At 37.5% G+C, this 27,471-nt stretch overlaps 1 protein-coding gene across 7 annotated transcripts in view; it reads left to right on the forward strand.

Moving 5' to 3' along the window:
* Nucleotides 1–27,471, forward strand: part of CLCN3 (chloride voltage-gated channel 3) — a 66,185-nt gene that overhangs the window by 12,861 nt on the left and 25,853 nt on the right. For 5 of the 7 annotated variants that reach the window (XM_051616476.1, XM_051616477.1, XM_051616475.1 and 2 more), the window contains exon 2: nucleotides 1,769–1,944. In XM_051616476.1, the coding sequence (XP_051472436.1) occupies nucleotides 1,785–1,944 (160 nt within the window). In that variant the 5' untranslated portion in view covers nucleotides 1,769–1,784. Of the gene's footprint in view, nucleotides 1–1,768; nucleotides 1,945–16,383; nucleotides 16,586–27,471 lie in introns of those variants that run through there. The other 2 variants (XM_051616478.1, XM_051616482.1) reach the window with 2 other exon arrangements.

Below are 27,471 nucleotides of genomic sequence, written 5' to 3' on the forward strand. Positions count from 1 at the left end.
GTGTAGTGACTACTGAAAAACGGATAGTCCTCTCTTTCTTCCTGCCACTTTTGATTGGGTTTACATCTGTTGTGTTGCCTTCTATGCTACATCTTTTCCAGACTTAAGAGTCCTGATTTGTTTTGTTGCCCTGCAGAAGGAAAGCTATTTTGTATTCCATCATCATTGTGCTCTTTTGTAGCCCATTTCAGCTCTTCTGTAATCTTTTGGGCTTTGGGCACTCTGTAAAGTATTGAAGGTGTGGATTTATATAGTGACTTAATGAAGTTCTCTCTCTTAACTGATAATTGTATCAGATTCGTTTGGGGACTGTTCATGCATGCTGACCTCTTTCTTGTAACTTTATGATAACATTTGTGAACAGTAGTAGTTGGGTCAGAGCCCTTTGTTTTATACGGTAAGTTGGGGTTGGTTCCACTGCTCTTTTGCCATGTGACATGATTCGTATTTATCTGCACAGAATTTTGTCTCATGTTATCACCCAGCTGTACAGTGATGAGAGTTCCATTTGCAGCTGTCCAGCAAACCTTGTTGCTTCATTTTTCACCCCTTCTTGTAGGTAACTAAGTTACTCAGAAGGCTGAACTGTTTGCCAATAAGGAAGATCTGTCTGTCTGACCTCTGCTTGATATTGGCCAACCAATTTGACTATACTTCACAAGGCTCAACAGCTGAGTAGAGGAGAGTGATCTGACTATGAAGTCCTGTTACCTGTTTTTATTGCTGCCAGCTGGCTGGATGTTTACAGTACATACAGCATTGTAACAGTTACAGTGCATGGATACAGAATGTGTGCATAAGCAGGGGAAAAAGGGTGTAAAGAAGAAATTTGGAGATGGATTGAGAGGTTGTCTCCTTTGCTTGGAGGGAATGAAAGGTTTCTTACTGCTGAAGAAAACATATTGGGCTGTTGTGTGTTAATAAGGAGTGATGATGTTTGAGAAATGATAAACATGAAATTTTCTTTGGATAAAGATGAGCATGGAACCAGTGTGATCATGTCTCGTCCTCTCTTCCACCTATCGCAGAGTTGTTTTAGTGGATTTAACGCTGCAAGGCAAAGGAGAATGGCCGGAGTCTGTGAAAGCCTAATGTGTTAGTGTTACACTGAATGTATTACTACATTGTAGTACAATACGGTGTAGTGTTACACTGATTGTGTTGCTGACACATCATTGTGCTTAAAAATAGAATAATAACCAAACAAAAGACATACAGGTAAGGGTTTTGAAAGTTTTATCTGAGTATGAATATTTTGAACTGTTTTCTGCTTTTTTTTGGTCACTCTTCTGAGCAAAAGAACGTGAACAGGGTTGTTCAGGAAATTACAACTTTAGCCTGCCATCTATTTCACTCCAAGCAGACACAATACAAAGATACAGCTAAAACTAATTTTTTTACCTTAACAATGGCTGGATTTTGTACCATCTCCATGGTGCAACGCACATTTGTATGCAGGAGGCATGCACAGTCCATCTACCAGTACTGAAAGTAAAATGCTTTAATGTTGATAACATTGAACTAAGGAGAGCTCAAGAATGGGAATGAGGAATCATCATCCAGTTAAAAATCACTGAAGATGTAAATGTAAATGTAAAATGTTCTACATATAAAGTGTTCTGTATTACTGTTACATTTTTTTGTAAGTTGTACTATTGTGACCTTAATATTTTTCCCCAAATCCTGAAATACACTTGTTTTATTTGCTAGAACCTTTTCAGTTTTTTGTTCCTATACAAATAGAAAATAACTCATTTTCTTTATATAGGTTATAAAGCAGCTAAATGGAGTCTGAGCAGCTGTTTCATAGAGGCTACTACCGAAACAGTTACAACAGTATAACTAGTGCAAGCAGTGATGAGGAGCTTTTAGATGGAGCAGGTGTAATTATGGACTTTCAGACCTCTGAAGATGACAATCTATTGGATGGTGATGCATCGATTGGTAAGTTAATGTTAATTTCAGCTTCAGAATTTCTCTGGGTTATATTTTCTTAGCATTGTGGGATGGGGGCGGGCGTTGTTTGATTGCTTTAAATAAACAACTCCAAGCCTTTTTTCATAACTAATTAGTGCTTCTCTGTAGCTAATCTGTCCTTCAGACAAAAGTGGCTGAACGGTTTTTCTGTGTGCTTTCTTAACAGTTAGTTACACGGGATGACTTCTGATACAATGCAGATACTAACTTACTTCTGGCAAATATCAAATTTGCTGTCAAGTAGGAAGAGGTTGGCTATTCTACAGCTACCTGGTTTTTCCTAGATGTAGCAGGGTTTTTCATGTCTCACTGTCTTAATTATTTCTTTGGGGCAGAAATGCACAGTCTCTTTTACTCATTACTTCTTAGAGATAAATCTGTTTCTGCTTGGCTTAATTTCAGATTTGTAAAAGAGGCAAAAAACCTTTTAAGTAGAGGTGTTAGAAGGAACAGAAAACACTGTAAGAGTTGAGCTTTTGACTACATTAAAAATGGTAAAGAAAACTTGTTACTGTGAGGGCTGCTAAAAGTACTAAGTAATACAAAGAAGAAAGAACTGGGAAGATCTTCCTCTTTTTTAATTAACAAAGAAGTGAATGGAGAGAAAGTATTTACATTCTCTTAGCAATGGTCAAAGAGGGGAACAGAAGGAGAGAGAGATTTTTGATTAAGGTAGTAAAGTTGGTTAAATATATACTCTTTTCACTTCCTCTTAGTTTGTTAAAGATCAAATTCAGCCTCTTATCTTTTTTTTAATCATAGAATCATGGAATGGTTTGGGTTAGAAGGGACCTTAAAGATCATCTGGAGTCAACCTCCCTGCATGGGCAGGGACACCTCCCACTAGACCAGGTAGCTCCAAGCCTCTTCCAACCTGGCCTTGAACACTTCCAGGGAGGAGGCATCCATAACTTCCCATTCAGTTGTCTTTTGTCCCTGCAGAGTCTCTTTCCTTATGCATTTTCCCTTTGCCACACTCAGCCATTGGATGTTGGCATTGTACTAGATAGTTGTGTCATATCCTTATAAGCATCCTTCTCGTCTGTATTCCTTCTTGTTTAATGACATAGGTCTTGAGTGTACAGGTCTCAAGAGCCAGGACATCTTCAGTCAACATAAAAATTCCTCCTGCCAAATTACTTGGAGAACATCAGCATGATGAAGTCAAGCACTTGCTAGTAGGAAATTATGAAGTGAACAACTGGCTTCAGTGTGTAATATTTTGTTCTGAGTATCTGGCACTTTTAATGAAGTGGGTGCCCTGCTTGTCTAACAGTGTTTGCAACCTGAACTGAAAGTCCAAAGCTACTCTGGCTATTGTTTATATAAATCCTCTCCATCACTTCAAGCTTTAAGGAGAAATAAGTTTGCAGTAAAATAAGTTTCAAAGCCAGTGTTCTGCCCCTTATTTGTTGTGAAATGAGATCCATAAATCCAGTCCAAACAGATAAAGTAGTTGTTCTTTTCTCACTGTTGAAAGCAATGCTAATTGTTGCACATGCCAGCAGCTCCTATCTCATTTTCACAATGAAGTATTAAAATGTGCATTAGAACATAAATAGTAATGAGTTTTCTTCCCTGGAGTTAAATTTTTTGCAAATGGTGTATGTGCTTGCCACACTTCTGGTCTCCCAGTAAGAGTCAGCAATAGTAATAAGCACTATTATTTAAGTGAATGGTGATTTATGTGTCTATGTGCATGGAAAATATTTACTGTGTTTTACTGTACAAGAACATACCTTAGCAGTGGATTAGAATCTGGTATAAATTTTATTTTCAAGTTGGTAAGAACATACTTCCAAAAAATTTTTAAATAAACTTACATGCAGGAGGTGAACATCTGTGTTTCTCATTCCTTAGGTATCCAAATATGTAAGGTGGTTTTTCTTCTATGTATTTAATTCTCCAAATGTCATTGACAAGACCAAAAAAGCACTTTCTTGCTGGACTACATGTGCACTTTTGTAGTCTTCTGCTACCCACTTAACATCAACTGTCTGTTTTGTTTGTTTGTTTAAATTAGAATTATTTAAATAATCTTATCATTTAATTGTCTCTTAAGGTGTTTTTCTTTTGTTAAGTCTAAATACAGATGAAATTACTGTACATACTCTGTCCCACCTCCTGAAGAAGGGCAGAACCATCCTAGTAGCTGGAAGGTCCCACATTTCTCAACACTGCAGGCCTTCCAGAGGATGATGTGAATGCAGAGGCATTAAGTTTACCTCTGTACTTGGCTGGTGAGCCCAGCCAAAATCAGGAGCCCTGCTTAAACATACAGTTTGTGTTTTAAGTCTGTAGGGTGGGAAGAATTTATGAGCCTGGTTTCTTAGCAACATGAATGAAGTGGCAATAAAATCTATACTTAACATTATTGTGGAAATAATGTAGATAAATTAAAAGCTGCATAGGTGCAGAATGTAAGCTTGGAGTACAAATAAGCGCAGACATGAACTTACCCAATCAGAATAAGCTGCCAAGGACAATAAAGTGTTCATTGTAATTTTACTGTTTATGTAATAAAATACAGAATTACAGATTTTGAAAAATCAAGGCCATGCCATGAGGACAAAATGAAGGAATAAGAAACTCTTTTTTTTGACTAATGAAAATTGAACCATAACCTGCACATATATTATGCAGATAAAAAACTAGCAATACAAAAATTCTAAACTAATGGTAGTCTTTCCCCCTCATTCAGAAGGCAGTAAGTTAATGAAAGAAGTCTGCTCATTTCAGTAGGTTTGGTAAGTCCCTTATCAGCAGTTTCTTAACAGCAATTCTATAAAGCCTGCACAGTACTGCCATTCATGTTACCACTCATACTTAAGCACTTAACTGAGGCTTACAAAGCCATTGAGGCTGTTATTCAGTGGTGAATATGCCTTCTGTTAAAAGCATGTGGAAATTGAATGATATTGGGGAAGAATATTGATTATACATACTACTTGTCTTATGTGGGAAAATTGCTTATATTATATGTGGCTAGACAAGTGAATGTTAAGTGGAATCCATCTCCAGAAAGTGTTATCACCTAGACTTTTAGGTAGTTTTGGTTGATAGATATTTACCTTTTGCTGTCACTTCTGATTTGCAATTCAAATATTTTTTGACAGGTTCCATATGGAGGATTCCCCATTATGTTTAAAGCAATGCTGTACAACAGTCTTGTTTCTCTTAACACCATCTGAAAGCATATGCATAACCTGTCCTTCACTGTGTCATCTGAGAAGGATACAGAAATTGTGAATATGTAATATTCTATACAAAACACATGTATAAATATATGTGTATAATAATTATATTGTAATTATGTGTAGAGAGAGTATATAATACGTCTGTTATGTTCTCCAGTGTCTGTTTTCTTGGCATAAATTTCAAACTTTTAGAGGCTGCATTATGGAGATCAAGTAGTAGTGAAAGTGAATTGTCTAATCCATTCTTTTTCTCTCAGCACTGGCTGGCCTTGCCTGTCTCTTAAAGTTTGAGAGAGACACAATTCTTGGCTACTGACTGGGTTTGAAGGGTATAACAAGTCTTCAAAACTTCAAACTTTATCTTTTTCTGATGCAGGCTTAGCAAACTAATGAGGTAAAACTTACAGATCGCCATAATATTACTCTTAATTGAAGGCTGTTTATATGATGCAAAAGAGGACTGAATCAGTTTTGACTGTTTTTGTGTAGGGCAAGTTCAGAGGGAAGTGGTTTTTTGTAATGTTATCAGACTGCAAATTTTCAAGACTGACTGAAATCAGATGATTAAACACTATTTTCCGTAAAAATGGTTTGCAAACAAATGATCTCACTGGTGTTTACATCTCAAGGTACTCTGATCTGTCTGTGGGAGTCAGACTGCTGAATGAGCTTGGTATTCTTTTCAGTATCTATGGGGATTCCTGCTTCAGTTGAAGGAACTTAGTTGCATACGTTGTGACTTCAGTGTGGAGACAGTTTACAGTCTGGCATATGGTGTGAACATAAAATTGGCAATAGTTAACCTTAATATGACAACCTGTAAACTGGAAATTCCAAAGCTGCTGCTATAGCTGCCACTAACTCCTTGCAGTGACAGCAGCCCCACTAAAAACAAAGAATATGCCAGCAGGTCATGGTGTAAAACACTGCAGCTCTCTTAAAATGCCCTTACGCATGAGCTGGGGTCCTTTGCCTAAAGTGAGAGACCAAACCAACCCATTATCAGCACCCTGAATACCAACATTAAAAATATGATATAGAGAACTAATAGTATGGCATTACTTGAGGAAAATAGAACATCATTTCACACGTGTGCTTCTTTCTATTTAGCTATCACAGTTTGTAAAGAAAATATACTATTAAAAGTGTGAAGTAACTTATAAATAACTGCATAAAGAACTTAAGTTCCTGTTATATTCTTTATGCGTGGAAATTGCAATTACAGATTCTTCCTGTGTGGCATAAAACTAGCTCGACTGAACAGTCATTGTGACAGTTTGACAGATCTCTCTCCTAAGTTACGTACAACCTATCTTCCACATTAGCAGTATTTCCATTAAAGGACTCATTGTTCTTCTTTAGTAAGGAATATATTTGCTCTCAAAAGATGCTATACAGATGGAAGCGTGATATAACATGACTTGCTCTGATCAAAAGGGCAAGCATGAGGCACAGCTATTTTATTTTGAATAGTCAAATTGTCAGTAGCTGGTTATAATTTATCTTTTTTCTCGTGGATTCTAGTTAAAGCTGCACACATTTTGCCTGTACTTTATACTACAAATACAGCTAAACACAGGATATTTGACAATACAGAACCATGCTTTCTTTTACTTTTTGATTAGTAATGCTTGAAGTAAACCTTGTTCATCTGTCTGGAACACAAATTGTTATACATAATGATGTTTACATGGCTAACTGGGCTAATTAACAAAGATTAATTACTTCAAAGATTGCAAAATCCTGGCAGAAAATGAATACAAAACTAAGTGGAAGATTCTTAAGTTTAGGGGGGAAAAGGTGTTATTTTAGCTATTGGATGTCATTATTGAATAAGTGAGTTGTAGGTTTTTTAATGTCTTTTGCATCTTGCCTGTTTATCATGATAGTGATTTTCCTGAACTCTGATTTGTTTTTTTAAAACATAAATATGGTCCAAAATGAAAATTTGCTTCATGTAATTTTAGTTGAGCAGCCTGTAATGGTGTTACAGTGTTAGTCTGAGCCTTCAGACTGTAATTGGATCAATATGGCATTAGACCTTATGAAGGACAGAAGTTGTGAGTTTTTGTAGAGTTTTAGTGACCAATTAGTTTCTTGTTCTCTTAAATATTTTAAAACAAATATTGACCATTTAAGTTTCTTACAAATGCCATGGCCATTTCTTTGAAGACTTGTTTATAGGATATGAGAATTATGTTTGGTTCAGAACATAACCCTACCGATAGTCCTTGAATGGTCTCACCAGTCTTTCCTGCCAAAGCAGTATTTACAAAACTAGGTAGTCTTTCAAAACACAAAAAAATGCATTTCCAGCCTGACACTCTGGAAGAAGGATGAATCATAGTACTAGTAATTTATTCTCTCCATCTTTCTGTTATACAATCTTGTTGGTTTCCTTCTTCAGCTCTGCTGAAGTGATTTAAGAACACTGGCTTTGTTAACAGATGCTGCTGAGGCTGTTTTTACTGGCTTGACAGCCTGGTGTAGTGTTATCCTAAGTATTTCCACCCAGGCGTGCTGTATGAATAGTGTAAGGTGAAGGAATGAAAAGCAGAGGACATATGGTGTCATATATGTAGGTACCTAGAAAGAAGAGTCTGAAGCATACAATGAAATAAGTCTAATATGATGGTAAAGTCTTTAGGTACTAAATAAACAATTTTAACTAGAGCTTTAAAAATATTCCCTTTATTACTTTTACCTTTGATTTTTTCTCACAAGTCAGCCAAAGGAGGCAGATATATTTTCAACCAAATTGATGTCAGGCTGCACTTTTGCTTTCTACCTTTGAGAATATTCTTGCTTACTAGGTAATAAATACATTTTAAAGTGAAAGCTTTAAATCTGCTTCAATTAACCAGAAATGTTATTCTGGAAGAGGATATCATGATGTCCCTGAAACACAAGAACAGCTGTACTAAGTCAACCCACAAATACACCTAGGTGAGCATCCTGTCTCTGACATGATTGAAGTCAGTGCTAAGGAAGAGTAAGTAATAGTTCATCTGAGTACCTGAGCACCAGTTTTGTATGGCTGATGGCCTGTTTCAACTGACTGATGGTTTTTAGAATTTTAGTCCTTATCAGTGGATTTTTCTTCCACTGACTTTCTTGAGCAATTCTTTATTACCCACACTATCCTTTGTCAAGCTCTAACAGCTTAGCTACATTTTGTGTGAAGAACCACCTTAATTTCTTTATTTTGAGCCTAAATCCAGGTAAAAATACTACCGAAACCAGCTGTAACTGCCAGTCTTGCCTAAGCTAACACTAGCCTATGCATTAGCATGAACTTACATGCTCATCCTTATACAGCATAAATGCTTAAGCCCCTTTTTTTTGTTGTTGATAGTTGCAGCTGTAAAAAACCTTTCTGATCATACACAGGGGTTTTAGGGGCATTATTAGGTGATGGAAATGAAACTGTTGTTGGTAGGAAAAGGTTTGATATGAAACTAGGACAGGGTGACCTGAAAATAGGATGACTGGATTATCATGCCAAATACACATACTCTGATAAGGTCTATCATGCATTTGCCACATGTGTTTAGAAACTAACAAGGATTAACACACAGGTAGCATGGTGTTGTGAAATGCCCTTCTTTCACTTTTAAGAGGAGAGAGTAAAAGAATCATGGATTAAAGTCCCAAGTTACACACGAAAAAGAAGCCATCCAAGCCTTCACATGCAGTGATTTAATCACAGCAAATCTGTGAGCAGGTGTATTAATCATCACTGTGAGGTGCCAAACTACAGCTTACGTATTGCTACACCTGTATACAATTTATGCTCAGTAACAAACATTTGTTGTCCTTACCTTTGTTGTTTGTGGTGGTCTTGATCCTATAAAGCAATTACTATCCTTAGAGTTCTTTTCCTAGAGAAGGTGGTGAAAATGTTATTTCCATAGCTAGCTATTTCTTCACCTCCTCAGTTTTCTCTTTTCCAGGTTAAGGACTTTTGATTTGCTCAGTTGGACCTTGCAGCTGTCCCATGTTTTGGATGCTTTCAAATTTGGCTGGCATAGTGTAGTGTTATGTATTAACAACATAGAGAATTGCTGTTGGTACTGTGTTCATGCAGCTTATGTGTGTATGGATAAGATGTAATATTTTTGAAGGTAGAAAGTTAGATTATTATATATGGCATATCCAGGGAGCAGTATGTGTTAGTGCTGTAATTTTATCCCCTGCACATACTTTGAACTGTAAGTTGGAAATAATGGCCAAAACTAAATAACCCTAAACCAGCATAAGGGCAATCTAGCAGATAAAGCCTATTTCCTTATATATATTTAATTAAAAAGAAAAACCAGAACTATCTTGGTAGCAGAATTTTGGCTGGTCCCAGAAAAAGAAAAAAACTTTAGAAAAGCTTCTAAGTAAGTCAGGTTTGCTTCCTGCTAAGGATGCTGTGTCTTCTTGTTGATGAGTTATAACTACAGTTTTAGCACATTGGAGTGTGAGGAAATGACATGTATGCAAGGGTGAAATGCAGCAGGGCTGATTTTCCTAGTAAAAGCCTATTCTGTAAAGAAAAAGGACAGTAAAAAAAAAAAGGTAGTTCAGAGGCTCTTAGAAAATCAGAGAGAGCAATTGGTTTGCAGAAAATAGCCTGCTTTTTTTAAAAAGTCCTCCCTGCGTGATTAGTACAATAACAGTAGATATTTTTAATGTCAGAGTAAAGCTGACTAATGAAAAAAAATAAAAAAAAGGAAGCAAATTAAAAAAAACCCACGTCTCTCAGCTGGTAGCTCTATCCAGTCTGTTAATCACAAGGATTTTATTCTAGAATGACTGGGTTATATATCAAGAAGAGGGTTATGGACAACTCCAGAAAGAAGTGAAAAGAAAACTGAAGAGTCTTGCATTCAGTGTATTGGGCCAAGATGTCAAAGCAGTATTTAGGGACCAAACACTTGTTTTTTTTCCAGTTTATTTTTGGTTAATTAATGTTGCATTTCCATATTTTTTTTCTTTTTATTTCCTTCTTCCACTGCCCTAAAGTTTTACATGGCAGTGGGGAGCATTTACTGGTAGTTCACTGATTCACAGTGAAGGTTCAGCTGCCCTGGGGGTAAGTCAGTCTCAGAATTGATTATGCAACGTGCTTACGGCTATATGACCTGTTCTACTGCATTCTGTTTGTTGCTTGGGTTTGACTTCCTTTGCCATCTTCCGTGTCTGGACAGTGAGTAAATGCACTGTTGGAAATTATACAGTACTGTAGAAGCATAATTTAAGAACCTGTGGTTGGCCAGTGAAGGAGAGCAAGCTTACTAGGTTAGATCCTGGAATAAAGTGTTCTCTGATGGTGGAAATGATTGTGAGCAAAATTAAGTAGCTAATTTGTGGGAAACAAATGGTTATTAAAAAACCCCTATGATTAAGAGGCTATTTTTATTCTGTATAATAGAATACAAATAGAAAAAAATCTTACTGTGTTTTACTGCTAGCACGTTCCTTTGGGCTCATGGCAGATGGGGTTTAAAGAAAACAGGAGTCAGAAAAACCCAACAGCATATGTTATAAATTTATTTTCTTGTACTTTTACATTATATTTGGACTAAAGTTTTTCCTGTCATTGTCTGTCCACCTCATAGAGGCTTTTGATGGTGGCAATGAAAACAGCTTAATGGAGTCTTCTGTGTATAGCTTGATAAAGAGCTGAGAGCTTTTTACTAACACCACTGCAATCGAGCAGAGTTCTGTGTAATGCTGATGAGTGAATGAAGTTGGAGACTGTAATTTGAGATTTTAAAAAGATTTCAGCTTTACTGTGTATTAATCTGAAGCTATGTGTAACTGGACTTGTTTTTTCTCTCCCCTCCCCCCCCCCCTCCGTTTTTTGTTATTGCATCTTTGAATTATTTTATCCTGGACTATGTCTGGGTACCAGAATTGGGAGAAGGGTGTTTGTCCATCTTTTATCATCCTTAGCATTCTCACTGCTGATTCTGACCCAGATGAGAAAGTTGTGTAATTTTATGTGGAATGAACAAAGTCAGACTGAAGGGTATGCAAAATCAGTAAACTGAGACAAGTTAAGTTTTAGGAAAAGTAAAGGTGATAGAAGAATTAGACCTGGGCTTAATTTGCCCACATGGATTGTGAAAAGGGTAAATGAAGGAAGAAATTGGAAAAAAAGGCAGGAGAATAAAGCTGGAAAGGAAAGAAATGGAAGGAAGAGAGATGAGACACAGTAGGTTTTGAGACATTTTGTATATTCTTTGGGCAGCCTGTTGTGTAAATGGATGCTTTCATCCCCAACCTTCAGTTGATGGTGAATAGAAATTAATTTTTTTCAAAATCATTGGAGACGGTAGCTGTTTTGAGGAGTGCTCTATTATGTAGCATTTTTCAAGAGAAATTATCTTCTAGCTCTGGTGAAGGAGAAGCTTTAGTTTTGGAGAACAGAAAATTATAGTTAAGAGTTTCCAAAATCTTTTGTATCAGTCACATTAATATTTGTAATTATCAGACATATGTTTGGCATCTCATGTTACTTTAATGAAATCCCCAGTCCTGCATTTGGAATTTCATGAAAGGCATAATTTTAATTTTCATTACCTAGTGCAACAAAATTACATATTCTATGACTAAAATAAACCAAGTAATTGAGGGAATTGAGAGAATTTGATTGGTTTATATGTAATAAGGTGCTTGGCTATCTTCCTTAAATCTAGCTTACTTTTTAATAGAAAAATAGTGGAACAGTGCTGCAGAATTAAGGTTCTCCCTCCAGCCTTGGTTAAGCAAGCCATCATACCTCTGAGATACTCCCCTTCTTTTCATTGGCCTTGTTCTGTTGCCTCAAACACCTTTCCCTGGGTGTATCCAATTTCTCTAACCTCTGACTTATATTTTCAGATGCTATATCTTGAATGTGTTTCTTCTCTCTCCCCAAAAGGGAAAAGATAAAGTGTGGAGGGAGGATTAAGGTGGTTTTCTTCATTCTCAGTATGCTTTAAGGTATTCTTTATGCTACACATAAAGAATTATAGAATATCATGGGTTGAAAGGGACCTCTAAATGTCATCTAGTCCAACCCCCCTACAATAAGCAGGGACATCTCCAACTAGAAGAGATTGCTCAGAGCCCCATCAAGCCTGACCTTGAATGTCTCCAGGGATGGGGCCTTCACCACCTCCCTGGGCAACCTGTTCCAATGATCTACCACCCTTATATTAAAGAACTTTTTCCTAATGTCCAACCTAAATCTACCTTTCTCTAGCTTGAAACTGTTACCCCATGTCCTAGTGTTACCTGTCCTAGTGAACAGGTCTTCACCAGCATTCTTATAGGCCTCCCGCCAGCCTTTCAGGAATTGGAAGGTCGCTGTAAGGTCCCCCTGGAGTCTTCTCTTCTTCAGGCTGAACAGCCCCAGCTCCCTCAGCCTGTCTTCATAAGAGAGGTGCTCCAGCCCTCTGATAATTTTGTGGCCCTCCTCTGGACGTGCTTCAACAGATCCACACCCTTCTTGCATTGGGGGCCCCAGCGCTGGACGTAGTACTCCAGGTGAGGTCTCACCAGAGCAGAGTAGAGGGACAGAACCACCTCTCTTGATCTGCTGGCCACATTTCTTTTGATGCAGCCTGGGATGTGGTTGGCCTTCTGGGCTGCAGTTGCACATTGGTGGCTCATGTCCAGCTTTGATCCATTAGTACCCCCAGGTCTTTTTCCACAGGGCTGCTTTCTAGCATGTCTTACCCCAGCCTGTATTCATATCTCTGGTTGCCCCATTGTGATATTTCTAGAACAATGGACTTAATGCCCTTAGATGCATCTAAATGGTGATTAACTAGTCAGTGCCAGTTGAGAACAATGGGAGCACTGAGATGTGTAAAGTTATTTGAGCATGGAGGATTTCTGGGATTGAGACCTTAGTCTATAATTACTGTGATGAAACCTCCTTGAAATCAAGCTGCTGTACCTACCTGTTTTTTACATGAGAGATGTTCTCTGTACTAAGTTGGCCATTTTAAGGAGGTCTTGGTCATTGAAAAGAAGGCTATTGTAAAACTAAGTTTAGGCCTTAAAAGTGTTCATAATGCTATGTACTCCATAATACCCAAAATACCTAGTTAACTAGAGACGCCATTTCAACTCACTACAATTTTGGAATTTGCTGAACTTCACAACAGAAATAACTGTCATACTCTTTTGAATATAAACCATAGTTCAAGTCAGACACTATTTCAAACACGATAGAAAAAGAGTAATTTGGAAAGATGACATTGTAAAGAGTTTTAGATATTAAAAAAACGATTGAGTTAACTAGTCTTTATTAGCCTCTCTCTTGCTTAAAAAAACCCAACAAAACCAAAAAACTTTTCATTGTGCTGCAGGAAGGGGAATGCATACAGTAGTAGTGTTGTGAACAATGAGAACACAAGCTGCTGGTAATTGAGAAGGGAAAATGACTGTTCTGCTTTTGAAGACTAGACAAAGAAAGGACTGTATTTGGCAGCCAGTGTAAGAAGTGACCTTGGAAGAGCAGTTAAAATGTAATTTGTTAGGCTCTTGAAAATTTTATGTAGCAAATACGAAGTTGTATCTGTTTTGCCTTGCAGATGACTTGTCATTACTTTCCCTTGTATCTAAAGTTTATCAGATATGCCCACCAACTAGTTACACCCTTTCTTTTCCAACTCAGGCTAAACTTTAGACTCCGGTAGAAATTTTGCATGTTCCTTAGTCCAGCGAACAAATTTAGGCCAACAAGTTTGCCATTTCTTTGCTGTGATCAATTATTTTTATTATTATTATCAGTTCTAAGACATTCCAGGCCTTTGGTAACCACATCAGACTCTTAAACTAGCGGTGCTCTTCCAGACCATGTTAATACAAGTAATAAATATCTTCTATTTAATGTTTTTTTAAAATATGGAGTTGACTTTTTAGAGTTGTCTTCTATAATCAATATAATAAATGCATTAACAATGCATTCTGTAATAATTATTTCTTCAGGTTACAAAAGTTGTCATCTTTCTTTCTGCTGTGAATGACTTTTTATTCAGAGCCTTGCAGTAAGATACAGACTCTTTCCACGTGCTGTTCATCTAAGGAATTGAGAGCGCTTGGGGATTTCTGTTGTACTTCTTAAAGCAAAGTAATCTGGATGATTTCAAGTTCAGAGGTGCTTAAGTTTAATTTTTCACAGGCAAAAATAAATGGTGAGAATGCATAATAGTTCTGAAAGTCACACCAATTTTTGATAGTCAAGGTCTTAAAGATTCAGTTGCTCTTTTTGAAAAGGTGATTGTGATTGTAGGAGGTCACTCCTGTGGAGGCCATGTTCAGAAAGCATTTGTTATGTAGATGACAGCAAATGGCAATGTCCCTGTAACTCAGTAGAAGACACCAGTATTTTAGAGCTGAGCATCTGTGGCTCAAGGGTTCCCTTTGTCTTAGAGATAAGATAGTGCTTAAGGTCTTAAAATATATTTTGCTATACACACTATATTGTTTTTTCTTCCTTCATTCTCACTTGTTTTCCATCTGTAGAGATACTGGTATTTTCTAACTGTTTGTATTGGAGCCTTGTTGTTAAAATTTAATATATTGGCAGGTCTGTGAAGGTCTGTCTCTCAGTAATATCACTAGGCCCATTAGTTACATAAATCATGTGTTTGTGTATATACAAACATGTGTACAAGATACATTAAAGTGTTACACTGAGGCAGTATGTCTAATGATTTGTATATGCATTTTCAGCTCTTGAGAGCATTTTTTTTTCATTTATATAGTTTGACAAAAATGGATCAGTGACTTAAGTGATAGTGTAGTTAATGTATGACACATTTTACAGAAACAGAGCACTTAAACCAACTGAGAATAATAGATCAGGGAACAGTAATTTCATATTACCTACTGGAGGAGGAAAAAAGGAAAAAACAATATGCACATCTTAAGTAAGTATTTTGTTACATCTGAACTAGCTGTGGAAAATCAATGTAGAGTAGTTTTCTGATCAGTAATATAGGACCAGTACAAGATCATACAGTAACCATAAACTAACACATAGGTACGATATATAACATCTGTTTCAAATGCAAGCAATTATGCAGTCAGTTTAAGATTTCCTGTCTTTAGATACTGGTGATTTGAAGTGGTTGGGTTTTGCCAAAACTGTAGCAGTCACTCTTTAATAGATGCATCATGTGAATGCCTTGGTTAGCATTCATGTGGGTTGTTGCCTGTTTCGAGTCTGTGACTTTTATGGGACTGGGAGCATTTTGTCAATGTGTAACGTAATGTAAGCATAAGTATGGACTTGTGTTTATTCCATTTGTTTTTTCCTCCCTCAGAGCTTTTTAATTTGAATATGGATATTATATGGTTGTAGTATCATCATAATAATAACAAAAAAAAAAAAAAAGGGAGACACCAGACCATTTAAATTAGATAGTTAATTAATTCTTGCTTTCATGTGTTTTTGTTTTACACATGTTCAAATCTGACTTTCACTTCTGTGGAATCAAAAGTTCTGCAACCTGACTGCAGAGGTGAAGATGGGGTAAGCGATCCCCGTGGAGCACAGTGCTTGGTTTTAGCAGGTTACACTGTTCTTCCTCAGTGGTAATCGCTTTGATGTTTGAAAAAGAGTCAGTAAGATGCCCGGGAGACGGGCTTCCTCCCGCACGAGGGGCAATACGTTATTTTTTATTTTTGTCCCTTCCAAATAAAACGTGATGGCAGCGTTTTATAAAGTCTGCTGTTGCGGCTCTGGGAGGGAGAATGAAGTAAGTTCGAGTATCTTTCTTGTCTTCATTTTCATGCAGCGAGATGCAGGTTTGCTCTGCACCCGCCGTTCGCTTCTCGAAAAGGCTGGCAGTTCTGATCGCCCCCCGGGTGCGAGGGACCTTCTCCCGCCGTTGTCCCTCTGTCCCCGGGACGCCTCCCTTTGGCGCTTACGCCCAGGACGGGACCGGGGGCAGCCCGGGCGGGGAGAGGGGCTGGCGCCCTGCGCGCCGCGCGGGCCGTGTCTCTCCCGTAAGTTACAAGCGGGCCCTTCTCTCCCGCTTCCCGTTAGCGGCTGAATACGTGGCTTGGTTTTCCGGCGCAGATGGGTGGCTGCCCACGGGGGTGGCGGGCGGCGCGGGGCGCAGGTAGCGGGGCCGCGCCCGGGGCCGTCCCTCGGGGCCGCGCCCGCCCCGCGCTGACATCAGCGGCAGGGCAGAGCTCGGCTCCTGCGCCGAGGCGGCGGCAGCGGCGAGCAGGCCGGATCCCGGGAAAACATGGCAGCGTCCCCCGCGGCCGCCCTTGCGTAGGGAATGCCGCGGCCCTGCTGAGCCGGCAGACGGGCCTAGGGTTCGTCGCGTCCATGGATGTCTCCTCGGATCCCTATCTGCCCTACGATGGGGGGGGAGGGGACGGCATTCCGCTCCGGGAGTTGCATAAACGAGGTATGCCGAACTGACGTCTGAGTTACTTGTCTGCCTATCTGGATGTGTGAGACTGCTCTTCAGATCTGAAGCGGAGGTGTAAAGGCTCGCTAATTGCTGCGTTGCTTTGTTCTGCCAGCCTGGTGCCTTTTGTAGGAGGAGGATTGAGTTCTGGCTGGTTCCTGTGCTGTCAGTGATTGTTTTCTCTGGGGGCAGATTAGTCCTGCTTCACATATCATCGGCTTGTGACTCCATCTTCGATATGTGGCAGTCTTTCCTTTCTCTCTCTCTCTCTCTCTCTCTCTCTTTTTTTTTTTTTTTTTTTTAAATTGTATTTTTTTATCCATAAAGCCATCTCGTGCACGGAAAAAACCCGAAAATTGTGGTTGTGACCGACCATGACCAAACTGGCAAGAGTTTATTCTGCAGGCTATATTCATGCCTTTCAATAACTTGAATAGGAATAGTGTTTGTCTGGCTTTGAAGTTTCCCTACGTGCTTTTAGCATTGTCTCTCATTTGACATCTTTGACATGTGAAGGGAAAGCTATACAATTCTAACATGTCAGTTAAGCTAATATTGATGAGCTCTTTAAGAAGCTGGAGCTTTGTGGTAGGTTCTTTACACTGTTGCGTGCAAGGAAGGAGATTTAAAAAGAAAACAGTGTTATCAATGTTCAGAAAAAACATCCTCTTTTGAGCCTGCCTTTTGTTTCTTACTGCAAATTTAAAGCAAAATACATGATATAAAGATTCAGTCTTGTACTGAGAGAAGATCTAGTAGGAGAAGTTAAAAGTTATGCCTTTTTGTATTTTTTTCTTGGTTGGATTTGATGGTTACACTTGGGTGTTTAAAAACAAGTGGTAAATTCTCACTTTTGTTTAAAGTGGCTAGCCTAAAATTAGAAAGTTGCCAATATTTATGGCTGCTGGTGATGGCATTAGAGAGAATGTAGGCTGAGAATTAACATATGATTTACATAATATGACTGTTTTTTTCTCTCCATGTTAATTTATTGTTTCATCTTTCCTTGTAAACTCTTATTTCTATAAGTAAATTAGGTCACACCTTTTTATGTTAATCTAGCATTTTTATCTGTGTTTTAGTAGTTTACATAAAAGGTTATTTGTTGTCTTTTTATGGTTCTTAGAATGTTTTTCAGCATATATTAATAATATCAACAAGTTCTAGTACAGCTTAGGGTATTTTTAAGACAAGCAAATTTTTCTCTGCCCAGATCATTATTATATGACAGGTGGTAGATCTTTAAGTCAGTTTTTAAAATCACTTGTGTGAAATCAAGGATAATATTTTCTTAAAATATTCGCGAGGTGTCAATTGGAGATCTTACCAATGTATATAAGTACCTGAGGGGAGGGTACAAGAAGACTGAGACAGGCTCTTTTCAGCAATGCCCAGTGACAGGACCAGAGGCAACAGGCACAAAAAAAAATATTGCAGGTTGCCTTTGAACATCAGTTAACAGTTTTTTACTGTAAGGGTGACTGAGCACTGGAATAGGTTTTCTGGAGAGGCTGTTAAATCTCCTTCCTTGGAGATATTCAGAAGCCATGTGGACATGGTCCTGGGCAAACTGGCTGTAGGTGGTGAGCAGGGTGCTTGGACCGAATGACCTCCAGAGATCCCTTTCCAACCTCAGCCATTCTGTGAGTGTAGATTTGTAGATAGTTTTAAAGATAAAAACAGCCCTAGTATTACGCTTTCAAACTCTGCAAATTGCAGTTAGACATTGAAATGTAATAATCTGTATATTCTAGGAAATGACCAGATTTTAGTTGATTTTACAATAAAAATGTTGCTATTTGCAGTGTACATTGGAGTATTAAAGATGCAATTCACAAATACTACAGTGGAAACAGCTGAGGGTTGGACTAGGTGTTCCCATTGTGGTGACACTGTTAGGAACCAGCAAGAGAATCCCCAGTTGTGACTTGTCACTTTTTGAAATTACATTGAATTCTGTTAGGGCTCGTACTTCCTATATTCTAACGCTGTATTTCAACACCAGTGTTACTGGTGTTTATTTGGTTTGCTATAGAGACTTTAAAGCCAACCAACCAACAACAAAACCCCAGCAATGTTACCATCATCTCTTGAAATTTTAATTTTTAAAGTACTTAAGACTCATGAGAAAATTGAGTCTGCAAACCAGTTTGCTCCATAGATTTAATCAAAATTTGTGTGTATTTCCTGCTGATTTGTAGTACCATGGTAATCTGTTATTGTGATCTAGCTATCAAATTAAGGCTTAAAATGCTTATAGACAAGATCAGAAATTTAAATTCTTGATGTTTCCTGATCTTTTATCTGTGAGTCTAGAAAAGGATATTACCAAGTGTTTTTTTTTTTCTCTCATGTAGATTTCAGAGCATTTTAATAGCAAACTAAGAGAAAATGGATAAAGATATTTTGAGAAAACAAGCTTAATTTTTAAAGCCTGTGGAATTATTCTTTTCTCATACTGACAGCTCATCTGTCCTGCAGAGTAATGTTGACGTCATGAAAAACTGCGTTGTATCATCAAAGCATTTGTTGGACTAATTGACTGCAGTGGCTCACTCAAAGTGCCTGTACCTCAGCAATGATGAAATGACTGTTTAAATCATTAAGGGTCTTTTACGTTTAATTAACGGCCTTTACTAACGTTCAGTGAGATGAAATACGAAATATAACAATACATTATTATTATTATTATTATTATTATTATTATTATTATTATTATTACACATTGGTTTGTATTAAGATGATGTTTTTTTTCAGTGCAAATGCACTGTGAAATATCAATGGAAAGATTTTAAAGTATGTATTTATTAATTGTTTTTATCTTTTAATTTTTATTACTTATCATAATTGCTTGGAAAAAATACAGGTATTACTGAATACTTGCTATCAGGACTTCCTTTGACTTGCTCTTTTCTGAGACTTGTTCTGTGGTACCAAATACATCATTCCAGACCTCCTTATCGTCCCTGGTATACTGAAATAAAACTGCACGAACCCAGTTCACTTGTACCACCGTCTCTGGTAACTAAAAGATTTAGAAGTACTATTTTTTTAACTAAATATATACTGCAATATATGTTGTATAAGTAAATTATTTGTGTTGCTCAGTTCTTTGCTCTTGGATTATTTTTGCATCATTTTTACTATCTGGACCCTTTTGAAAGTTCTATGTTACCAGTATCTTGCTTGTCTTCCAGCCATTCATAGACACGCTCACAGTATTTGATGGCCCTTCCCCAGATTTTTTTTCCTAAAAAAACATTAATTTTGCCATTCTTTAAAAATTTGAAATCTGAGCAATAGCAGTAGATATATAGTGGCCAGGCTACGAGAAGCAAAGCTTGAGCTTCAGCAAGCACAAGGGTTGTTAACTCTTTTATTAGTTATATTTACATAAGCACATCTTAGATTTTAGATTTTGGAAGTTCTCAAGCAAAATTAATGATATGTTGTACCATTAATAATCTGCAATTGAGTCAGTAGCCAGAAGACGTGAAAATTGCTTATATAGAGAGCATACCAAATTTCCTGATGACTTAGTTTTAGTAAAACTTTTTTTTTTTTTTTAATAAAATAGCTCATAGTTCCATTTCTTGTGCACCAATCACGGCTGTAGTAGGTGCTACTCCTATTGCTTAGACTATACTATTTATCAGTAACGCTGGGGAAACCTCTCTGCCCCCCCTCCAGCTTCACCTGTTACCATAGGTATGGGTCAGAAGATAGCTGATAATATCCTAGGAAGAGTTTGAGTCAGGTGCATACTGAGCCAATTCAGATGCTCTGAGTGGTAAAAATTCTACTTTTGTATTTTAGGCTGCATTTCTGTGTATGGGCCTCTTATTGTTTGAGAATTAGTAGATAAATCAGGAGCCATTAGAGACTGAAATTATCAGCATGACCTTTGAAGTAAATGGGTGTGAAAGTTGTGTACACATGCTCAGAGCTAGAGTTTGACCCTGAAATATTACTAGTAGCAGAGGGAGAGTAATATTTATTTTTTTTTTAGAGTAATTAGAGAATTCTGACAGTAAATGTGGTCAAGATGATTGTAGTTGTCTAACATGGAGTGCTTTGAGAAGAAGCATTACTTGGAGAAATTTGACATGGTTATGGCACTGAATTTTTGTTTTAAGGTTCCTAGTATAAAAAGGGGATAAGGATGTCCAATTATGAGTTCAGCATATTTGACTTTGGTGATTAACAGAAAGTACCATGAGATAGAACTACATTTCTTTGTAGGTAGTTCCAGGTTATCTGTCGATATGTGCTGTATTTCTGATAAGGCTCTTTATCAGGCATGTGTTTCTGCATTTTGGAAATCATTTTGAGATGTACTGTAATCTGACATATTAGAAAGCTAATAAACAAACCAAGATTCTGTCCGCCTTGGGTCTGAATGTGGCCTGACTGGCATAATCATATTAGCAGAATGTGGGTTTGGTGGCATTTTTGTCTTCCAAAAATAACATATGAGTAAGTAGCTCTTACATACATGCAGCAGCAGCACTTGGAAATCTAATTATCTAAATTTCTGTTGTTCTGACTTTTGTTGCTTTGGCCATCATTAGATGATATATTACTTCACTTTTATAATGCTTGCTTTATCTAACTGTATATCTTTATAGATTTTATTTTCTCATCTTCCTACACCGTTCATGTTCTGTTTAAGTTGTAGATTGAGTAGTGTGGGACTCCCTGTAACTCTTCACTTGCAGATCTGGAATTGTAGGATCATAGAATCACAGAATGGTTTGGATTGGAAGGAACCTTAAAGACCATATAGTTCCAATGCCCCCTGCATGGACAGGGACACTTCCCACTAAACCAGGTTGCTGAAAGCCCCATCCAGGTCCCTATTCATTATAGACATAATAAATATAGACTAAATAAATATAGTCCATTCTGCCTTTAAGACTACAAGAAAAGAAGTGAGGAACAGACTGCCCAGGGAGGTGGCAGAGGCACCATCCCTGGAGGTGTTAAAAAAACTGGTAGATGTGGTGTTTCAGAAGATGGTTTAGTGGTTAGGGGTTGTAGGGCAGATGGTTGGACTTGATGATCTTGAAGGTCTTTTCCAACCTTGATGATTCTATGAATTCTATGAAATACGTAATAATAAAACAATTTTTTAATGCTGAGACATGGAAACAGAAATGTTTCTTCCACCTAAATTAATAAAAACAAAGCTATTTATGTTGTTCTTGTTAATTATGCTCTTCAAGTTGAACAATATTTGACCTCTGCCTTCTTCTCAGACTCCTATGCATTTGCAGTTTGCATAGGTCTTCCTGTTTCCAACCTATTAGATTTTTTCTAGCTGATTTTTTTCAGTTAGTGTATATATAGTTCTGTCATTTTTGTATGTATGCATTTTAATTGTAATGCAGAAATTAAGCTGTGCTTTTAAGCCTTTGATGCAGTTTAGAAGAGCCAACTGAAGAAACAGGCTGAAAATTCAGTTACATGCAAAGAGGGACATATTACTTGATTACAAAAACTTTTAAATCATTGGTCATCAACAGCAGCGAATGATAGCACTCTGGCATGGCATGCTGTGCTTCTGATTTTTGAATTTAAGAATTACTTCTAGCTAGGGAAAGACAGTAGTTCTTAATGACTCTTCTTGAGTGGTTACAGACAAATTTAAATAAACTGACAATTGTTTATTTTCTTTTTTTTTTTTGAAAGTGTAATATTTTGAGGTCTGAATATGGAGACAAAAAGAAACTCAGGCACTAACACATATCATGTGTGTACAAATCTTCTTTGTTACAAGTGTAAAAGATCCTTCTGGTGTGTATTTTATTCAGACTTCCCCGCCTCCGTTCCCCTTGTCACCTAATACCCAAGGACACATGGGTGAAGCAAAGCCTTGGATTAGTATCTGGCCTCCAGAAAGCTACAGTACCTGCTGATTTTAGCACTCAGCAAGTTTGGATGGTCATGTCAGGGAGAGCTCATTCTAGCCTTTGGTGCAAACTAATGAACTTAATTTTCACTCACAGAGGTGTGTTTTCTCTTTTTTCCCCTGCTTTTACATTGCAAGTAGTATCACAAATGAAACACATTGCACTCTTGTCAGCCAGAAGGATGACTGCTCAGGGGATTACACTACCTTAAGGAATTTTGAGCTCTGTGAAATGGATATTGCTCTATAGTAGCTAGATACCAATATTTATATAGAAGTTTTTAATTGTTTCCAACTGAAGGATGTAACTAAAATGTAGAAAGATCTAAACAAAACAAGACCCCAGGGGTGCATTTCTGTATTTCAGTATAACAAGTCTGACAGTTCATTGCTGTGGAAGTGGGTGAACATGCTTGTCATTCCTGGCTCTTGCTCTTGCGCTGGCTCTGTTTCTTGTCTGATAGCAGACATCTCTTCATACCGGGGACAGGATGGCAGCACTCTGAAGATCATTATGGTCTATTTGGTTTCTTCACTGGGGATTTGTTCCAAGAGATCCATAAAGTGAAAATGCAATGTTTTATGAATGTTGGCAACTCACATTTTGATTTGGTAGTGTTTTAAAATGTTTTATCTTGAAGAATGTTTAACTGTACCACACTGAATAGTCACTAATGGTCTGTTCATGTTTTAAAGGTATTCATGCTTGTTGGCATGATCTTTTTATTTTTAAATGAATAAACTAAAAACTTACCAGGTATTTTTCTTTAAAAAGACATGACTTTCAGGAGCTATGTGTTTGCATTGTGCCTGAAAAATGCTGTGTCTCATCTACATAAATCAACTTTCTGTCATTGTTAAAAGTAGAAATTGACTAACTGTAGGAATATTTAGATTAATAAATTGATTAAAGGAATATTGGAATTAATTGTATAAACATTTAAGATTTGTGCAAACTGAAAACTGCTTGGCAGAAGTGACTTAATTTAGCATGAGTTCAACAGTCATTTTTGTCACAGTTCCAACATCAAGACTGAAGACTGATTTTCTGAGGCACATATACAGAACATGAAGAAAGAGATATTCCTTGTCTCAGGGGGCACATAAGTGAAGTTGGAATCTGTAATGTATAAAACAACTTGTGCCATTATAGCAAAATATTAGTTCTGTAATTTGTTTCTGCTTTACGTCAAGGGACTAGCTAAGCAAAGCAAGAGGGCTTATCAGTGCTGGGAGGTAACAGCCATTCAGTATAACCTCATGTTCAGAAGGAAATGGACACCAATATGCTAAGGACTGCTTTTTCTATCAGGCGTAGTGTCCTCTCCAGCGACTTGGCTGTATTTTCTTTCATTCTCATAGAAAAAAAAAAACCAACAAAACCTCCACTCCTTTAGATGGGAGCTTTTTTATGGTGTTGGAATCTTCTTCTCTTATTCCAGTTTTGTCTGTGTGGTGTTTTTGTTTGTTTTTACTGTACCTCATTCTGGTGTCCCAAAGTACAATGTTTTACTGTTAACTTTAATGCTTATTACAGGTTTTTTTCATTCAGCATGATGCAATATTCTGTATTAGTTTGTTTTGGTGTTTGATTTTTCTAAGTGCTTTTTTGTTTGTTTGGTGGTGGGGCTTTTTTTTGTTTTGGTGGGGGGTTTTTTGTGTTTTGGGTTGTTTTTTTTTGCTGTTGTTGTTTGGGTTTTTGTTTGTTTGTGTTGTTGTTTTTAACAACTTCAGGTGAAGCAGTTATTCAGCACTACCAGAGAGCCTGTATCTGAGAAAGGATTGTGCTGAAGGCTTGGAATTGCATGCATAGAAAGATAACAAAACTCAGCTGCCTTCCTGGAAGGTAGTTCAGGGACAACCTAAAGTGACTGAATCACCTAAAAAAGACAATCTCCTTTCTCTGAAGAAGCGTGTTGCTTTTGTTGCCTAGAAGCTTTCTGTCTGCAAACTTGCAGTCCGTGATTGCAGCAGCTCACTGTCTGTGTGTGGAGAATGCAGGATTGTTAAAGATGGTGTTGGAGAAAAGCGTGCTAATAAAGCAATGCTAGATACCTTAGTTTTGCAATGTAGGGAAGCATTTTGTTTAATTTGCTTTGTAAGGATTCCTGTGAGTTGCACTGAGCCTCTGAGAGGGTATTTATCTCCATGTAGTAACATGGGTTAGTTTGGAATAACAGTGATAATAAAAGTTCTGCTTGCCACTTCTGCCATCTGCTTCCCAGTCTAATAAAACCTTAAGCAAACTCACATGTAACAAAAAGAAGGCTTTACTTTCCTTACAGCTGCAGAATGGCTCGGGTGTTTACGTATGGAAAACATAGCTAGAGGCTGAGCCTATATACCTTGTGTGTTGAGTGCTTGCTACGGTTTTTAAGACTAAGGCTACTTGATGATGCCTTTAAGACTAAGGCATCTTTTGATGAGAAGCACTTGAGTTGTAGCCTGAGTCTTGAAACTTGAGGACTGGGGATAAAGGGAGGAGAAAGGCAGGGGAAATACTTTCTGAACATTGGGAACGTCTGGAAGTCTGCATTTGCAAAATGCTGCAAATTTTAAGGATAATGATGATTTGGAGGTTAGAATGTTGTGATGAAAAATCTGTGTTATAGTAAGGGGTTTAACAAGATCTGTTGAGTTGAAAATAAATCTAATAACACCTCAATGACACTGGCAATTAATGATGAGAATTTGCATGTGTTTATGCTGATGAGAATCATTGTCATAGCTCGAAAGAGCATCTTACTGTGTGGAATGCTAGAGAAGGAAAGGAAGAAAGGGAAGTTTGAAAAGTTCTGAGTACTGGCAAAGGTATATTTCTCTAAATTCTCCCTTAGAGGAGTTACATGCTACATAGGCTATAATACTCTCTGGAGAATGAACTCTGCCACTGCTGTCAGACATATGTATCTTAGATACAGAACATCAGATTTTGAACAGTTTATTCTCTTCATGGTCCTCTATAGGGCAACCATTCTACCAGACACTAATGTAGGGTATCGCTGTGTCACGCTTGGTACAAGATAGCTATTCAGCTGCATCAAGTGTTCACAGCAGCTCTGTATTCATCAAAACCACCTTTGCACATCTCATTCCCATGTCTCCTTCCTATCATACAATAATAATGTGCCTTCAATATTTGGTGTGCCAGCAAATGCTGGCAAAGTAGGAACCTGACACAGTTTTGCTGGGATTTTTATTGTATCCAGGCAATGACCATTCTTTGTAGTTTACTTCAAGTTCTGCTTAGGGTCTGGTGCATTCAGTATGGTGCCATCTCAGATGGTTTCCCTGGAGAGCATTCCAAGTCAGCACCTTGTGATACGCAGAAAATAATCTGTTACTGTTGGTGATACATTTATAACTCTACTTTCCCTTGTGTGGTGCGGGGCATAAAACCAATCCCCCTGGGGCAAAGACAAGCTTTTGTTCTACTGTGATCACTCAGGTTCAGGAAACTGCTTGAACATATTGTAACTTTGTCAGAGATTAAGAACTAAACTGTGGTTGAATTTAATTCTTGTCCCCTTGCTTTGTGAAGGACATTATTTTCCTGTAAAAATAACATTTTCTTAATGTATTCTGTTATCCTTTTAATTTTGAGAGCTAAAATAATCATTACAGTGAGAATTTTTTTCTTTCTTGCCTTTTCAGCTAGCCAGACATGTAACTTAGACTTACTTTCTAGTTATGAAAATTGGGAATAGCAAGATAATTGAATCCCTTATTGTAAAACAAGGTTTTCACAGTCCCCTCTTATCAGCAAATCTGATTTAATTTGTTGTTGTTAGCCTTTTATTAATGGAAGCATAGGTAATGCTTCTTTACATCTGCCTTAAAGAGAGACTAGCAGCAGCTTTAGGAAGAGATTTACAGTGCTTAGCTACAGTGAATAGATGAGAGAGAATTTAATATGACATAGACTGGGCGAAAAACAGTATGAAGAAAGAGGCCAGCAAGGCCAGCATGAGAGAATGGTATTAGCATTGTTGAGTTGCATTAGCATTTTCTTTGAAGATTTTTTTTTTTTAATGAAAGTAACATTTTTATAGAGTTTTAAGCATTTCTATATGTATTGTGTGTATGTCATGAATAGCAGTTTGTGTATCTTGAAAATTTTAGATTGCATTTTGTATTAATAGGATTTTAAAATTACTTTCTTCTATGTTGTCTTTCACAGCTAAGAAAAAAAAACAGATAAAAAATGTGATATATAGCAGGCTCAAACAAATGTTCTCAAACAATAGATGGCTGAAGCCTTTGTGTCTGAATATAATGCCAGGTGCACACTGCTTCTGCTAGATCTCAGACTTCACAAATTTAAAGGGAAAAAACAGATTTTACCTATGTACTAATCTAATTGTTAGTTATTGATGTGAGGGCTGGTGAATTCAGCATTTGTAGCATTTGGAAGTGTTTTTGTTGTGGTTCGGTTTTTCGTGTGTATTTTGTTTGGTTGGTTTTTTTTAGAAGTTGGAAATTCTGATGACACTAAGAAGCTGAGCTTGCAATTAAAAAAACCTCAAACAAGCCAACCAACCAATCAAGAAAACCCAACTCAAAAAAACCCCACCTGAGTCACCATCCCAGTGTCAGCATAGTGAAATGAGTTCTAGTGCCTGACTAAACTGATAGAAGTTTTGGCCAACTTGGGCCAAAATAGACATTATTGTGGTACTGTTGCCCAAATTAATTTGTTCATAGTCAAACAAGTAAGAATAATCACACTTTAAATCATTGTCCATATTAACCTCATAAGTGTTTCCTTTATAGCCATGCTATATTTAGGCAGCCATCCAGGATAAAATTATACTTGGGTTCTGTAAGTATGCCACAAGAACTTAAAAAGCCAAGTATTGATGACAAGTGAAAGCTTAAAAAGTAAAACTTTATTGATGACTTGTGAAGAGGAATAAAATCTCAGTACTCCTCTTCCTCTTCTTATTCTGATCACTGAAACTGAGGATTTTGG

The sequence above is a fragment of the Apus apus genome, chromosome 4, assembly GCF_020740795.1.
Source record: "Apus apus isolate bApuApu2 chromosome 4, bApuApu2.pri.cur, whole genome shotgun sequence".
Taxonomy (NCBI): domain Eukaryota; kingdom Metazoa; phylum Chordata; class Aves; order Apodiformes; family Apodidae; genus Apus; species Apus apus.